Source organism: Diadema antillarum, unplaced genomic scaffold (genome assembly GCF_040938485.1).
Source record: "Diadema antillarum isolate AM-2024a unplaced genomic scaffold, OU_Dant_1.0 seq00002229_RagTag, whole genome shotgun sequence".
NCBI classification, from domain to species: Eukaryota; Metazoa; Echinodermata; class Echinoidea; order Diadematoida; family Diadematidae; genus Diadema; species Diadema antillarum.
Window position 1 is genome coordinate 135,969 of NW_027272861.1, and position 17,192 is coordinate 153,160.

At 38.5% G+C, this 17,192-nt stretch overlaps 1 protein-coding gene across 1 annotated transcript in view; it reads left to right on the forward strand.

Moving 5' to 3' along the window:
- Positions 1-14,712, forward strand: part of LOC139714315 (SPRY domain-containing protein 3-like) — a 28,648-nt gene extending 13,936 nt beyond the window's left edge. The window contains exons 4-8 of the mRNA XM_071626028.1: positions 4,901-5,089; positions 6,737-6,944; positions 8,145-8,259; positions 9,354-9,591; positions 13,191-14,712. Coding sequence (XP_071482129.1) covers positions 4,901-5,089; positions 6,737-6,944; positions 8,145-8,259; positions 9,354-9,591; positions 13,191-13,328 — 888 coding nt within the window. The 3' untranslated portion in view covers positions 13,329-14,712. The remainder of the gene's footprint in view (positions 1-4,900; positions 5,090-6,736; positions 6,945-8,144; positions 8,260-9,353; positions 9,592-13,190) is intronic.
- Positions 14,713-17,192: the final 2,480 nt, after the last annotated feature.

Here is a 17,192-nt window from a genome sequence, read left to right on the forward strand (position 1 = left end):
TAAAGAACGCATTTTCAACCATTCTTGCCTGTGCGTGCATCACAAAAAGTTACATCCGAAGTAATACGTGAAATCGCCACAATTCCGCTGATATTTGAGGTAGAAATAGGCGCAAAAAGTATCATGAATTCGACTGTGTGGAACATCTGTAAGAAAGCACTTATGAAATTCGAAGAGTTTATTGGGAAAAAATAAAGGACACATTTTCAACCCCTTTTGGCGCGTGCATCATAAAAGATTACAGCCAAAGTAATTTATGAAATCGTCACAATCCCGCTGATATTTGAGGTAGAAATAGGCGAAAAAAGTATCATGAATTCGGCCATGTGGTGCATCTTTTTAAGAACGCACTTACGAAATTCGAAGAGTTTGTCGGGAAAAAATAAAGGACACATTTTCAACCTCTTTTGGTGCTTGCATCAGAAAATATTACAGCCGAAGTAATTTATGAAATCGTCACAATCCCGCTAATATTTGAGGTGGAAATGGACGCAAAAAGGATCGCGAATTCGGCCCTGCATGTCGTGTACCTTTCAAGAACGCATGCACAAATGCGAATAGATTATCGGGAGAAAAATAAAGAACCCCTTGTAGCGCGTGCATCAGAAAATATCACAGCTAAAATAATTCATTAAATCGTCGCAATCCAACTGACCATCAAGAGCAGGTTACGCAGCAAGTTCGTGTGCCGATGTTTAGAAAAAGTCACAAACGCATTTGATACAATCTGATTTTGTTCATTATCATTTTACACTGTAATTCACAAACAAACATTCTATTTTTTCCTATCTTTTTAAAAAAAAAAAATTGTGCAATAAATAATGCAAGTTAAAAAAAAATAATCTGTAAAATGTACATAGGTGGGGGTGGGGGGGGGGGTACGTCCATAAAAAAAACCCCAAGAAAATACGTTTGCAAGTCATTTAATGTTTTTTTAGGTTGTTGTTGTTGACCGGTAAATTTTCTGTTCGGACCGGCAAAAAATGGTAAAACGGGGCATTTACCGGTCCGACAGAGACGGGTTGGACCGGCAGAAAAATGGGTTAGTGTGCAGCCCTGCCTAAATACACAATAATGGTACTAGCGTCGACTTTAATTTATCATCATTTTTTCTTTAAATAATCAGTAGCTCCTTCGTGTGTGTGTGTGTGTGTGTGTGTGTTTGTTTCTTTGTTTGTTTTTTCATAATATCTAATTTTATACACACCAGAACCTTTATCAGCCCACGACCAGGATTTTGCAGTGTATGAAATCTGTGGCTATATGTTGTTGTTGTTGTCATGGTTGGCTTATATCTTAGTCTTAACTTGGTGGATTGAGAATTTTAGCCACTGAATTGTGTTAGCAATAATAGTGCCGGTTTATGGTGTGTGATGTTCCTAGAATTTGGGATCAATTTCCGGAGATCTTTTGTTTGAAATGCGTACTGTAAAACAAGGAATGTTCGTATGCATTTTAATTTTGCAAATTCGCGAGAGCCAAGATTTGCAAAATCAAAATGCAAATGAAAGTTCTTGTCTGCACTACATGCATTGAATGCCAGTGGCAATTCGTGAAAATCTTATGCCGTTAAAAGGGCTGCCGGCTCAGATTCGCGAGAATTTCATGCCGCGAATATATCATGTTTTAGAGTATATTGATGGATACTTGATATGATATATATATATTTTGGTTTTTTTTTTTGTACAGAATTGAACTCTTCTTAATAGTTCCCTGAAATCTTGGTTTTTTTAATGAATTAGAATTCTTACTAGGATTTAGGCAAATTTCAGATTTGAGCTTTTGGTTCTGTGGAACAATATTTGCTTTTGTCTTTATTTTTTTTTGTACATTTGCTAGATATTAATGGATTTGTAGATTGTTTGATATATGATGAGCTGGTCTATTGGACACAATGCCATCATCGGTGTACATGTACATGTATCCTTGACCAACGTCATTGATATCTTTGTCCGACTGAACTGACCTGTGTGTCATGTGGTTTTTATATTACAAAGTAAAGAAATGTATGCATTGAAGATGGCAGGAAATTGGAATTCCTGTACATTATTGTACTTAGAAATGTAGCTCACCCCATGCTTTCCTAGCAGTATGTGTCATAATGAAGCCGAGACACGCAAGAATGTGACCCTGCTTTTAAAAGTCCGAAATGAATCAACAAAAATGGTTGAAGGAAGTGGTTGTCATTAGTTACAACCGGCTAACTCACCGGACGAAAAAAAGGGAAGTGGGAGTTTATTTTGGCATCACCGCAATTGCAAGTCGTTAGGGAAATATATAATACCAAACATTGTACGTCACTCAACACATAGCTCTATCTCGACCGACTGACAGATGTATGTAGTTTGATATGTGTGTAGTAGTGCAGCCAAATTTTCCTGACACAGTTGGAGGCTCCCGAAGGACTGCATATTGTTTCTTCATGTCCCACGCAAAAGACTACAAAAACCTGGACTTGATTTCAGTGTCATTTTTGGCCTTTTGCGTTGCATGCGCTTTATTATTGATATCTTCCCGACTGCTCTTTGAAATCACCCTGAATTTGTTGTGGGAATGTTGGCTGCTCTGTGTAAGACACGCGAAAGCAAGGTATGTAGGCTGCTTGGCAGAAAAGTGCTTTTAGGAAGTACATTTAACTTTACATACAGTTAACTGTGAAAATAGAAATTTGTGCATGATTTATATATTGAACGCAGTGGGATAGAATGTGATTACCCACGCCAATGAAAATCGGCAGGGGGTTATGTAAAGGGTTCCGTATGTTTGTTTGTTTGTTTGTTTGTTTGTTTTGTTTGTTTGTTTGTTTGTTTGTTTGTTTGTATGTTTGTTTGTTTGTTTGTTTGTTTGTTTGTTTGTGTACAAGATAACAAGAGAACGGGTAAACGGATTTGCACGAAATGTTCAGGGAATGTGTGGATAATGACAGGAAAGAATCGATTAGATTTTGGTGATAATCGGTTGACCCTTGCAAATTCTGTGTGACCTTGAAGTTTTGACCCCATGGTATAGTGACCATTCCGAAAATTTCCCGTTTCTCACTTTGCGATTTTCCGCTACCATACGAAAACATAAACTCCCCAACGATCCGACTTCGCTGCTCAAATGTTTGTAAGAATTCCGAAATTTACGTTTAGGCCTATTTGAGGGACTATGTCCTTCTAGATTTATGAAAGTTCGTTCTCCATCAGTCACAAACTGGCCCGTATTTTGATGATTTTTCAAATTAACATTGATTGTTTTTTTCGTTGGAGGAGCATTTTGCTCGGTCGCAGTCACACTGCACGATATGCGTGCTCAATGTCAATGCGTGTGCAAGGCCGCTGAAAATGCATCGCGCTCTACACTGTTGGTGCAAAATTGCACCGGGGACGTTGCGGCGCTCGTTGGTGGCCGAATACTGGTGCAGTAGACATTTGCATTCAACCTAGGGGTAATTGCCTAGGGGGTACGTAAATTTTGTTTTTCTTTTTTGCTTTTGTGGATACCATCAAAGATCGTACACTCATACGACCTTTGATATCATCACACTCTCGGCTTGCTATAATCAAAATATCCCGCAAGAAAACGGCGTTTTCTCGATTTTTAGCGCTTTTTCCGCGACCTGTCGCGTAGACAATACTCTTAAAACTGGACTTAATTCGCGCGCGCTTGGAAAAGTTCCGATTCTGCACTTTTGACGGTGGAATTTGGGATTTTCGATGGATTTTTGGATTTTTTCCTGTACGTGAATGAGTGTTAATACCGTATGTGTAATGATGTGATTTGCGTGTGATGTGACTGTAGAACCAAAGATCGTACACTTCAGTGTACGATCTTTGGTAGAACTCACTGGCTGGTGATAAAGCACACTGGCAATTAAGTGGCCGAATTCTGGTAGATGACCGAATGCACATTATGTTCACCCCGACTTTGTACTTAGGCGTGGGTCTGCCGCCTTTGACGGCCCCTCTCTAGTTTTTTATTTTTTTTTGTGCCGATGTTTGTCAATTTCATATTAAATGCAAATGAGATGATACATTAATGGCTTTCCTCACAACTCTCCCACAAATTCAAACATAAAGAATGTGGACATTATTTGGGGGTTCAACTTCTATTTGGTACAAAATTAGAAGTTCCTGTTTCAAGGTACAATTACATGTAGGTAGGAAATTTTTGTGCATGAGATAATGATTTCTATAAAATATTCCAGTGTGAGGGATTGTCTCGGAGTTAAAATTTCTGTTGAATACAGAGAGAGTGTACGTGGTGAAGTACCTATTTTGTCCCAAAGGAAAATTGAAGACTTTGAAGCAAGATTGAAAACAATTAAAGCGTGGCATGCTGTCTGGGTGTATGGGATAGTGTAGGTTTTGCATGAGAGTATGCTATATTAAAGCCTGAAAAGAATGGGATTAAAAACATGACTACTGTATGCACTTGATATTTCACGAAGTTTTTATTTTCGCGAATTTTGCGAGTCAGGTGCTACTCGCGAATTTAGAGACACACAAAAATATTGACTCTGATCCCAACATGAATGTGACGTGCATGCATACATTTCTCTGTGCAGTACTGTACTCCATGATTGCAAATTCAACCACTCACAAATGTGTTGGTAAGTCCAGGGCCCTGTTTCATATAAAAGCTGTTCGTAAAGTTATGAACAACTTACGAGCAACTGGTGATCAGTTCTGATGTGCTATACTTATCAGAATTTCCATAATTCAGCACAAGAACTGATCACTATTGGCTCGTACAGATAAGTCGTTCGTAACTTTACGAAAAGCTTTATGAAACACCCCCTAGATTCAAGAAAAATGAGACTCACTAATATATGGCGTATACAGCTTTAGATGTGAACATCCCTTATTTATTTATTTATTTATTTTTTGTATACAAACGTGTACCTCCTTCACCCCAGATCTTACAGCAGGAGATCACGTTGCCCGAGCAGCCGTTCCATCCGGCCTTTAGTCTGGGAGGGCGGGGCCAGAGCGTCAAGTTCGTGGGACTGAGCCGGTGGACGGGCCAGGAGGAGGACATGCTGATCGACGACGTCGGGGAAGAGCAGGTGTGGCGGCGGATCAACCACGTCTCCATGAACGGACAGGTGGGGGCGCCATTTAGAGTTTGTGTGTCCCTTTTGCATCTGTAAAAATTAGATTCCTTTCATAAGCAGGTACATTGGAGAGGTAGGTATAACATGCAGACTTTTCCCCAGGATATTGAAACTGGAAGCATCTTTATTATGGAGAGGGAAACAGTACGATACATTTCCAGGTAATTAATTCGGACCAAAAAAAAATCCAATCATCATTTTCAAAACAAAAGGGGTGCATATTGTTAACTCTGCGGTGAACTGTGAGATTTTATACACAATGTCGGGAGACATTGCTCTACAGCCATGTAAACTTTCATGATATTTGCAAAAGGCATTTGTATATGTGACCCTGCACCTCAAAACAAAGTAGCCAGACATGAATTTTTAAGTAAGACCATACTCTGAAAGAGCAGACTTTAAGCTTTAAAATGATGTATAACTCAAATCAAATGGACTTTCCTAACCTATCTAAATATTGGAAAGAAAGCACAAACTCAGGAAGAGTGTGAAATGAGAAAAGAGGCTCTGAAGTACAGTGTCTATTCAAGTGCGTAATCTTTACCAAACTGCGCTGGCTGTGCGATGAATGGGACAAAAAACAGGAAGTAAACCACCAGAGTAACAACAATGAAGAGATTATCAAATTAAACTGAAATTAAGCACGCCTCATTAACACATTCTGTCCATAATCAATGCCAACTTTCAAAACAGTAGCACTATCCTTTCAAAAGTTATTAGAGTTGAAAGTGAAGAGTGTGGACAAGGTTTTTCAGAAATGAAAAAGGGATTTAAAGACACACCTAATCACACCATTCTACCACAAATGTTCGAGATAAACTGCTAAAAAAACACACTTTCCTACCCGTTTTGTGATACCAAATTTTACCATAATGTAAAAGAAAACCTGCTCTTTCAGAAAATATGAAAAAGTCAAGTTCGGCTAGGTTGACCCATTTCACTTATTTTCAGTCCTCACGCAAAATCAGTGTGTGCGACTTTATGTTCGTTTTGAGGTGCATGGTCACATATGGCCTTTAATGAAGATAGTTTTGGGAGTGTGATACTGTAGATACGGGATCATACCTGTAGGGGGCATTATAAAAGATTAGCAAGGAAATGAGGAGTAATAATAGTAATTCTTATAGATGACAACTAGTATAATTGTTACTTCCATCAGCAGAATGATTTAAGGTGGGCTGGGGAGGATGGCCTGAGGGCCCAAGTCATGTAGTTGGCTTTTTCCAGACCCGGGCTGCCCAACCTGGTGCACACTTACCGCTGCAGTGTATGTTTTGATTTTGAAATATGAATTATGATATTTGTGAATGAAAGCCGAATAAATAAAAAATAAAATAATAATAATAATAATGATAATAATAATAATAATAATAATAATAATAATGATTACCATATCTACAGTTAGTCCCATTAGTACACCAACTGTCATGAAGAGAAAAAAGTGAATAGAATTTGAATCATTTTACATAAGTGTTGTGCTTGATCGACTGGCAGTCTTTGACATTTTCTGCCAGTCTTCTGTAAGAAAAAAAGAGAAAACAAAATAAACAAAATTTATGAAAAAAAAAACAAGGAATACAAATTCAATGAATAAGAAAAAATAATTTAGAAGAATTATTCTCGCTCTCGATCTCACAGCTGCTGACGTACACAGGACGGGGTGAGGACTACTCCGAGTTTGGCATGGCCCAGGGCCGCAAGCCGCTCGGCCCCGCCAACCACTACTTTGAGGTGGAGATCGTCGACCCCGGCCGCAGCTGCTACGTGGCGCTGGGCGTGACCCGGAAGGACTACCCGGTCAACATGCACCCCGGCTGGGACAGGGGGTCAATCGCCTACCATGCAGGTCAGTAGGCAAGAGACACAAATTATTGGTCATCTCTTGATGATGATTATGATAATAGAAATAATATCAATAAAAACGATGATAGCTGTTATAATAATGTTTGTGATTAAAGGGGAATGAAACCCAACCATACAATCTTCATGTTGATTGAGTGAATGCAGCAATATTTAGTAGAACACATCAGTGAAAGTTTGAAGAAAATCGGACAATCCATTCAAAAGTTATGAATTTTTGAAATTTTAGTGACGAGACCGCTGGATCAGAAGACTACAGATCATGACATCACATACCCACTACAATATAAAGAAAATTCCAGTAGATGTCAAGGGTAATATTATTCCCCCTGCTTTCTGAAAGAGGTAAGTCTAGTGCTCTTTTGTTATGCTAGAAAAAGAAAATATGTTGAATTTTCTTTATATTTTCTTTATATCATAGTGCATGTGATGTCATGATCCGTAGTTAGTCTTCTGATCCAGCAGTCTCATCACCAAAACTTGAAAATTCATAACTTTTGAGCGGATGGTGCAGATTTCCTTAAACTTTTACTAATGTATTCTACTAATATGTACTGCATTCTCTCAATCAACATGTAATTTAAGGTTCATTCCCCTTTAAAATAGCATTAATATCTATTTAAAATGATTTTGTTGAGAATACTATTATTGATAGTGCAATTCTGATTATGATAATAACAAGAGACCAACACTTTTATTGCACAATTTCTCGAGACAAGAAATTCTCAATTATTCAAGAACATTTTGATCTTCAGATTAATCACTTTCCTAAGTTTGCTATTTTGAATTGAAATTGTTTTATGACGGACTCTGATAAAAAGAGTGATTGTGACGGTAAGTTTGAAAATGATAGTAAAAATAAAGATGACATTGAGAGCAACGAATACTAAAAAAGCACTGGGACAGCAAAGGCCTCCACTAAGCAGCCCATTTCCACCAATACACTCGTGCTGAAAATAGTCCCTATTTCATAATGATAAAGATCATTTCTGTTATGATTGAGGGGGATGTACACATGATGATCAAGTATTAAAGAAACTCACTGAATGTTTATATTTTTAGCCTCTGAAAACTGCCGTTCTTCTTTTATCATCTCCTCATTCCATACAAATATGCCTGACTCTCGGAAACTAATTATGCAATCTAATGTTTGGTTCGTTCTCTCTGTCGATTTGCTTGTTTTCAGACGATGGCAAGATATTCACGGGACACGGGATCGGGAATCCGTTTGGTCCCAAGTGCCACAAGGGGGACATCATGGGATGTGGCATCATGTTCCCCCGGGACTACCAGGCCGACAGGTGAGGGGACGTTATGTGCACCATCTTCAGTTGGCATATATATATATCCTCCCAGCAAATTCCTCAGTTTTCTTTGCCTGTTTTGAAAGTGAACTTTTGTACCATTTTCTAGATGACTCTGTTGAGTAGAGTAGAATTGAATCAACAGAATGTGGGAAGGTTCTTGAGATTTCAACCTGTTATAAGAAATTAATGGGAATTTGAAGTTTCTGATGTTTTTACTGAATGGTAATATTGGTCATTTAAACTATACACTGTAATAGTGAACGTTTTTGTGTGAATAATTTTTCATGCCCCACGGGGTAAGATGAATTTTGCTTGTTTTAAATTCCACGCAATGAGGACATTAATTACTGGAACATATGGCATGCAAAAATATTCTAGCTGCTAGTTGCGCAAAATTTGCAAAAACTTCAACACCGCAAAAATTTCCACTTCTGCAGTACACAAATTAGCTGATACATATATGCCATCAATGCACAACTCTCCCATTGTCTTGAGCACAATTATATCACAAGCATCACGATTTTGGTCTCTGAAATAGATATTCCTTTTTCAACTCTTTGCTTGCAAGAGCCAGGTGTGTCATTTATTATGCCATTGGAACTTAACCGGTGCATTCAAGCGCTCTCCATTAGTAAACAAACCAAACCATACCAGCCCGTCCCAGAGGAACACTCAAATGCTCCTAAGGTGTACTGTACCGAACCGAACCAAGCCAAAAATGGACCACTTCTCGATGCGCTCCAATATGGCAACCAAAAGGGTACCGAGACTTTGCACGTAAAGAGCGATGTAATGTAACATGCACTTATACATCATAATGCAAAGAGTTCATTCTCTTTGTTCGGGACATCTGTATTAAGTAGTGTAAGTGCGCCAGATGAACTTCAAAATATGTGACCCCTTTAAAAATAACTCTTGAGGTCTGCTTTCTCCACAGAGCTCTTAAACGCTCCAAATATATCACAGCATGGTATGGTTCGCTTTGGTTTGGTTCACTTTGGTTTGCTTTTGAGCGCTCAAATGAACCCTTGGAATCGTAATCTTATAAAAATGAATTTTCTGAAAATATTTCTTGAAATCTCCATCAGTGATGAGGACAGTGACGGGGAGGAAGAAGCCGTTGACCAGTGGCGGCCCGGGAACCCCAACCCCAACCGACTCGAGGGGCCCGGCCACTTTGGCCAGGACAACTTTGGCGTCGACATCTATGACTTCCGGGAGGACGGAGGCGATGAGGACGGCGGCGACGACGATGCTTCCGACGAGGACTGGGAAGTAGGCCCAATCGGTGACGGTCGACAGAAAGCGACTCCGACGAAAGTCCAGGTGAATGCGGCTATCTCATCTCCTCACTCTATATCTCCCTCTGTATTGTGTGCCCTGTTCTGAGAGAATAGACCAGTTCGTAATTCCACTTTGCTCATGAGCAGAAAAAGGTTCTGGTTGAGATAAGGCATCTGAGATGTGCTGATTATTCATGTGATCCTTTTCTAAATGGTGCTTGCCAGCACATCCACCTGACAGCAAGCCTGGTATTTGGCAATGTTAAAGGCTTAATGTACCATTTGCAGATGAAACAAGGAAAAGTAGAAATTACGCGGTGCGTAATATATGTCCCCGCCGGAAGTAGCATTTTGTAGCAAAATGTGCAATATAGGTAAAAAATCAAGGTCAAAGGTCAAAGAAGGCAAAGGTCAAAATTCTGTGCAGAAGTTTTGAAGCCCTCACCTAGTGCCATCACATAAAGCAAACGGAATCGAAATCGGGTTAGAAATGGCGAAGGAGTAGCATTTTGTAGCAAAATGTACAATATAGGTCAAAAATCAAGGTCAAAGGTCAAAGAAGGCAAAGGTCAAAATTCTGTGTAGAAGTTTTGAAGCCCTCACCTAGTGCCATCACATAAAGCAAACGGAATCGAAATCGGGTTAGAAATGGCGAAGGAGTAGCATTTTGTAGCAAAATGTACAATATAGGTCAAAGGTCAAGGTCAAAGGTCACGACTGAAATTCTGTATAGAAGTTTCAAAGCTCCCATGTAGTGCTATCATATAAAGCAAACAGAATCAAAATTGGCTCATAAATGACAGAGAAGTAGCAAATTGAAGATTTTGATCACACACGGACGCACACACGGACACACGGACGGACACACGGACGGACGGACGGACGGACGGACACACACACGTACGGAGCCCGTTTCATAGTCCCCTGCTCGAACTCGTTCGGCGGGGACAACAAAACCCCAGCATTAGTGCTTCAAGATAGTGCTAAAATGTGGGTTAGGAATAGAAACAACTGCTATAAAAATTTGAATCCGTATGATAGATGTTAAGTATCGTGAAATACACAAAATGTAAACAATAGTAATAATAAAAATGTTTCCAGACTAAACCGTCTACTGTTATGGTTTATTGAGAAAAATACTGATTTATCTCCTTATATTTTAGGCTTTATAGCAAAAAATTTATATGGTAGGATATCTTGTGACACACCAGACCTATTCATATGCATCAAATGTTATATCTTGAACAATCTTTTTTGTTTTAATCACTGCTCCCAAAGGAAAACAGGACCTTTAAAGGACAAGTTCACCTTCATAGACATGTGGGTTCAGTGAATGCAGCAATATTAGTAGAACACATCATTGAAAGTTTGAGGAAAATCAGACAATCCGTTCGAAAGTTATGAATTTTTGAAGTTTTTGTGCAGTACCCGCTGGATGAGAAGACTACTGCAGTGTATGAATAACTTAGATGTCACATGCGTACAACAATATAAGGAAAATATAAAGAGAATTTCACAAAATTCCATCTTTTGAAAAAAGTACACATTCCCCTGACTCTTTACCGACAAATGTTATGGGTAATATTATTTCCCCTGCCTTTAGAAAGAGGCAAGTCAAGTGCTCTTTTATTATGCGAAAAAAGTGAAAATATGTTGAATTTTCTTTTACATTTTCTTTATACTGTTGTACGCATATGACTCACAAGCTGTAATAGTCTCCTCATCCAGCGGTTCCAACACAAAAATTTTAAAAATTCATAACTTTTGCATCGATTGTCCAATTTTCCTCAAACTTTCACTGATGTGTTCTACTAATATTGTTGCATTTTCTCAATCCTTATGTTTATGAAGGTGAACTTGTCCTTTAAAAGAAAAGGGTTGTTATTGCATTCAGTACAAAAGAAAAGAAATGGATGCCTGCTAAAATGTCAACTGATGGACTATTCTTGTCACCTGATCTAAACACAAGTTCATTCTTTGTTTGGGGGTGAATTCCATAAATTGTTACGTCAGGCAAGCTTTTGCATGAGGCTGCGTTCACATAGAAGTATACGGTATTCGGTATTCGGTATTCGCTATTCGCTATTCGCTATTTGGGCACCGAGTACACCATCACCCACACCGTCAACTCACCATCCCATGCAGTGAGGATTTCTTCCTCCTACATCCCAGCAAATTTTATTAACAATTTCTAAACTGCATCAATCAGTCTACATGCTTATTTATGCTAAAGGGCAAATCCAGACCAAAATTGTCATTTTTTCATAAACGAGAGACGGTATACGCTGCAAGAAAATCGAACAAGCTGGATTCCCACAATGCTATACTATTCTATGCTATTCGGTACTTTCGAATAGTGCCCTCCTATGTGAACCGGTGTTAGGAAATCCTATCGTTCGATTCAAGCTATTCGCGTGCCCTCGAAAACGAGCACCGAATACCCGAATGGTATACTTCTATGTGAACGCAGCCTTATGCTGCTTTGAACATGAGTGTGATGCCTAACCAACTGAGAAAAAAGAAAGTTCATTTGTACCAATGTGTGCATGAGCCAATTACAAACTGGCTTTTACACTAGCAATCATGGTTTTCCACAGTCAGACCGTAGCACACCGAAAATCGCTCTATTTTACAGTTTCATATGCATGAACATGCATGAGTGAGAACTAGGAAATGGGCCTAAACAGAGGTGGTTGGCAGAAGGCGACTCGTACAAAAGTTCAGGTTAATGGAGAATTCGGTCTCCCCCTCTCTCCCTCTGTATTATATGTGCCATGTTTTGTGAGAATCTGGGCATACATTGTATTCCAGGTTTTGTGCATCCTTATGCTGTATGTAGCAGGTGTTGGCTTGTGATATGTACTTTTCATTGAAAAATAAAATCACATTTTGTGGATTTCTCCTTATATTTTCTTTATATCATTGTACAAACATGACATCACAAATAGTAGTACTCATGGTAGTCTTCTCATCCAGCCATAGCTGCAAAGAAGCTTATAAAATGGGTAACTTTTGAATGTGTAACTTTTGAACAGACTGTCCGATTTTCCTCAAACTTTCACTGATGTGTTGTACTGATATTGCAGCATACACTCAATCCCCACATATATTTGGGTGAACCTGTCCTTTAATTCTCTTTGTTGCATGTTCGTGCACCTGACTCAGTCGATAGCATGCCAAATGCACATATTTTGCTCAAACACACAAACCTGCCAAAACTGATTGATAAATCGCCAAATGCCACGGTACAATAAAGGCTTCACTGGCGATCCCATTCCTCTCACATGTATATCATGCATTGCCAGAAGATTGAACACCAAGTGGTGTTTCCTATTGTCACTGTTATGTGTGCAAAGCCATGCCTGGACAATATTGTAGCTACAGGTCATTCGAAAGAAAAATAATCGGAGATTTTTTTATAAAATTTACATCAAAGCAATGCTTGGAATTTTGTCTACAACTTTCTCATTGCATGCCCAGCATAACAAAAATCTCTAAAAACAATTACCTTGAGATGAAAAACAGAAATGCTTTCCTTTAAAGTATATCTGCCTTGGAGTCTGGGAATAATGTGGCACAGAGGGGGCCTACTCATGGTGCATAAAGGGTTAATATCAAACTTTTTTTAAATGTCTTCCTCAGGTCTTCTTCACTCGCAATGGGACGACCATCGGGAGGAGAGAGAATGTGAGTATACCGCCCGGTGGATTCTACCCAACGGTCGGGATGCTCAGTCCGGAGGAGAAAGTTAGAGTCGACCTACAGCCACTCAGTGGGTAGACCCACTAAAGTCTGTCCAAGTGGGTCACCTGTGATATGTCTCTTCGGTACATGAATATTCAGTGTATACGTGAATATTCAGTGTATACGTGAATATTCATAACAAACAGTGCAGTGAAGTTCTTATGAGCGTACATATTCATACCAAACAGCAGAATGGATATTTATTATGGGCATTGATATTCATGTAGAATGATGTGAATATTCATAATTCTCACACCAAGGGGCAGCTGCTCTACCGCTACTGAACAATAATAAGGCATTGTGGGAATATCCTCATGAATTTTCATGATATGAAGCTTGTGTGATGTGATCATGAATATTCATCGTAGACATGCCAAGGCAATTAATGAATCTGCATATGTGTGAGAAATTGATGAAGAAATTCCAATGAATCATCACAGAGGAAAAAAGTTGCTTGTGGATGCTTCCAGAAAATTTTCAGCAACTGAGACATCCTCTAACCTGGAAGATATTTTGAAGTAAAAGCTGAGTAATAGCAGATGATGATATGCATACCGGTAATTACAGTCTTGCCAGGAAGAGCTATGCAGGTTTTCTTTGATGGTTCATTTCAATAGTTTGATCACTAGAGTTGAGTGAGGATTCATTCCAGAGAGTTCAAGGGTCATGGGTCAAGATTAGACACCCTCTCCGTCAAAGTCTCCCCAATCCCCCTTGGAAATCTTTCTCTGGTCTAAAAGATCCTTGCCTCGTGAGGGCAGGCTTCACCGCTGCCCAAGCAACATTATCAGATAAAGATGTGTGCCAACCTTTTACAGATTTTAATTACAATTTGCACTTGAGAAGGGCAAATCAGGTTGAAAAATTAATCTTTTCCTCGCCAGTTATAACACATGACAGCAGTCGCATCTGTGTGTAAGTGATTATCTTAAGACTCTTGACCGTAGTGTATTGCACAGAGGTACTTCTGATGTGTTTCAGTGTGCCCAAGTTTTGAATATGCATAGATTGTCTCATGTAGGAAATGAATTATTCATGAGCACATGGCATGCCTCTGTAGTGCCAAAAAATCCCATGAGATTACATGAGTTTTACTTGTAGCAATTGTGACCTGACAGTAGAATGGCTTCCAGTGTATTTGCACATTGACTACAGGTGTTGAATATTAAGTTGATGTACAGTATCATAATCATGCCAAAATTACCATCGCTTTATTGCCGCGTCTGATGGAAAAGAAATGACATTTGCTGTGATAGCAAATATATGGGATTTCTCAACCGTGTTTGAAATGGAATAATGATGATGAATGTCAAGTCGGATTGTGAAAATTTGCTATAATGAAATACTAGAACAAAGAGTATCTGGTACAGCAATTCATCAATTTCAATTATTGTCAGTATTGATGCAGTTTGGTATTTAGCGAATAGAAATGGTAGTTAATGCAGTGTCACATATTTTGAGGGGAGCTATGTTGTGTGGAGAGTTGTGATGTTGTGATGGTTCCTAAAACTACCAAAACCTTGAACAGAATGGCCAGATTTCACAAAGTCAATTTAAATCTGGTCCATGAATTAATGATATTTAAAGGGATGGTACAGTATTGGTGGAGATGAGAATTGAGCTTTTAACTTTTTGCGAGATACCAAGAACACACTTACTTGTAGTTCAGAGAATACCATTTTAAGAGGAATTCAAAGTTTATTTGATGAAAATCGGGTTTGGAATGACTGAAACATCCAAAAACAAAGTAAAACAAAGTAAAACAAAGCGATCATAATAAAGTGTGGGTCCCACACTTTATTAGAATCACTCCTTTTTGATACCTCAGCCATTTCAAACCCAATTTTCATCAAATAAATGTTGAATTCCTCATAGAATTCCATGCTCTTTCCTCTTTCATAAGAGATTTCTCGTTATCTCACCAAAAATGTTAGAAACATGAAATTAGGTCTCAACCAAAACTATATAATCCCTTTAAGTGCACGTCACATGCCATATTAGTCACCCAGGAAAGATTGCATGCTGACACACATTTTCAAGGTGTGAATATTTCCCACTGGTTTTAGTCATCGACTGCATGTGAATAATAGATTTGATTTGGACTGCATTTGGAAATTTTAGCCAGTGTGTCAGATATTTTACGTGCAGTAGATTGAAGTACATCAGTTGATATTGCAGTGATGTGTGTCACTACACCTCATGCTGAGCATTCAGTAACATTGAACATGAAACTTCGGGTTGACTTGGTTTTCGTTAGGATAAAAATCAAACATGCAGAACTTTGAACATGTCAGTGGATTTTGAAATGAGAAGTTTTGGAATGCATGAATGTGGCAGCCAATGGGAGAGCTGCGATGCAATGACATCATCGCTACTTCTAGTCTGCATAAATGATCATTACTGATGTTTGCTCGTCGTAAGATCATCATGTTCTTTGAAGATTCCGTAATGTTGTATGGATGGTTGTTAATAGCCAATTTAATCACTGAGATTTTCACTGTTCTGCTCATGTTTGACTCTTCTCATTTTATCCAAGCCTAGTTGGATATTTTGCTGTGTACCTATTTGAAGACATTTATCATGGGATTGTATCAGAATATCCGGGCTATTTTTTATCAAGATTTTTTTTTTCAATCTAATCAGCATTTTGGGGGCAATTTTTATTGTTAATCAATTTTCCATCACATTTTTTCCCCAAAAAATGGATGTTTACATCCAGGTTTGTAGAATTTTTCATCTATTTAGATACTAAGCCTTGGAAATGCCACAATGAATTGATGCTTGCAGTGTAGGCCTACAAAATACTTGACAATAGTGTACAATGCATTATGAACAAACTCGAGTACAACACATTTTTTTAATGTAAGCAGTGATATATTGCAGGTAGAACTTTTAGTAGTGTTTGTACTTGCCGAGTTCTTATTTGATATGCAGGCTGCATATCACGAATTATCTTTCCTACAGCAAGTAATGTAATTATAGTACATTTAGTAGTTGTGATTGTTGGAAGAAAACAAAAAGGGAAAGAAATGGGGCCATATGGGACATTATTTGCCCCATGAAAGTGTGATTATACTATCATGTGGTATAGTATGTGGAATCACACGGATTGTGATGATGCACATATCAAATGCCATTGTGGTCTGCCATGATACTCCAGACTAGCAATGTAATCTGAATGTCGCCTGGAATGCCAGTTTGTCACCTTACATTGTCTTGTGTGGGTTTTCAAGAGGCAGGGATGGTTTCTCTTGTAAGAAATGTTGTGAATATTCAGAGTAATAATGTGTTGAATATTCATTTCCCTTTTTTTAGCAGCTGATGAATATTCATATTATATATAATTATCATGTAATGATTGTGATCATGCAGTTTGTGTGCATAATAAGTTTGCTGGTTGTTGTTGATGTTGTTTGATGATGAACTTGATATTTGGTGCCAATTTGAGGCATGATTCAGACTGTTGGAATATTTCGCAAAGCTGCAAGACTCTACTTGCCCAGTGTGTGCACTACTAGTAACAGCTGATAAGGGAGTTTTTTCTTTCTTTCTTTCTTTTTTTTCTTTGCATTCTGGCTTAAAATCTTCTTCATCTTTTTCTAACATTAAATTTGTCTTCTTCTTCTCCTCCTTCTTCTTCTTTTTCTCTATTTTCAATGGCAAACACTGAGTCCCTTATCTGCCCAGTCTTGCATGTTACTCATCAGCATTTTGATGGTCTAGGTCATATTTTGTAGGTAGTTGCAAGTTCAGGAAATTCCCAACATTTTTATCAAATTCATAGCAAAGGTGTGTGTTATTACCTGCTGTACAGGTACAAGAAGAGAGTTACTTAATAGTCTTTTACCAATGCGTAGCTCTTTGCTTTTGAGCTCTCTGTGATTTCCAAGTTGTTGTAAT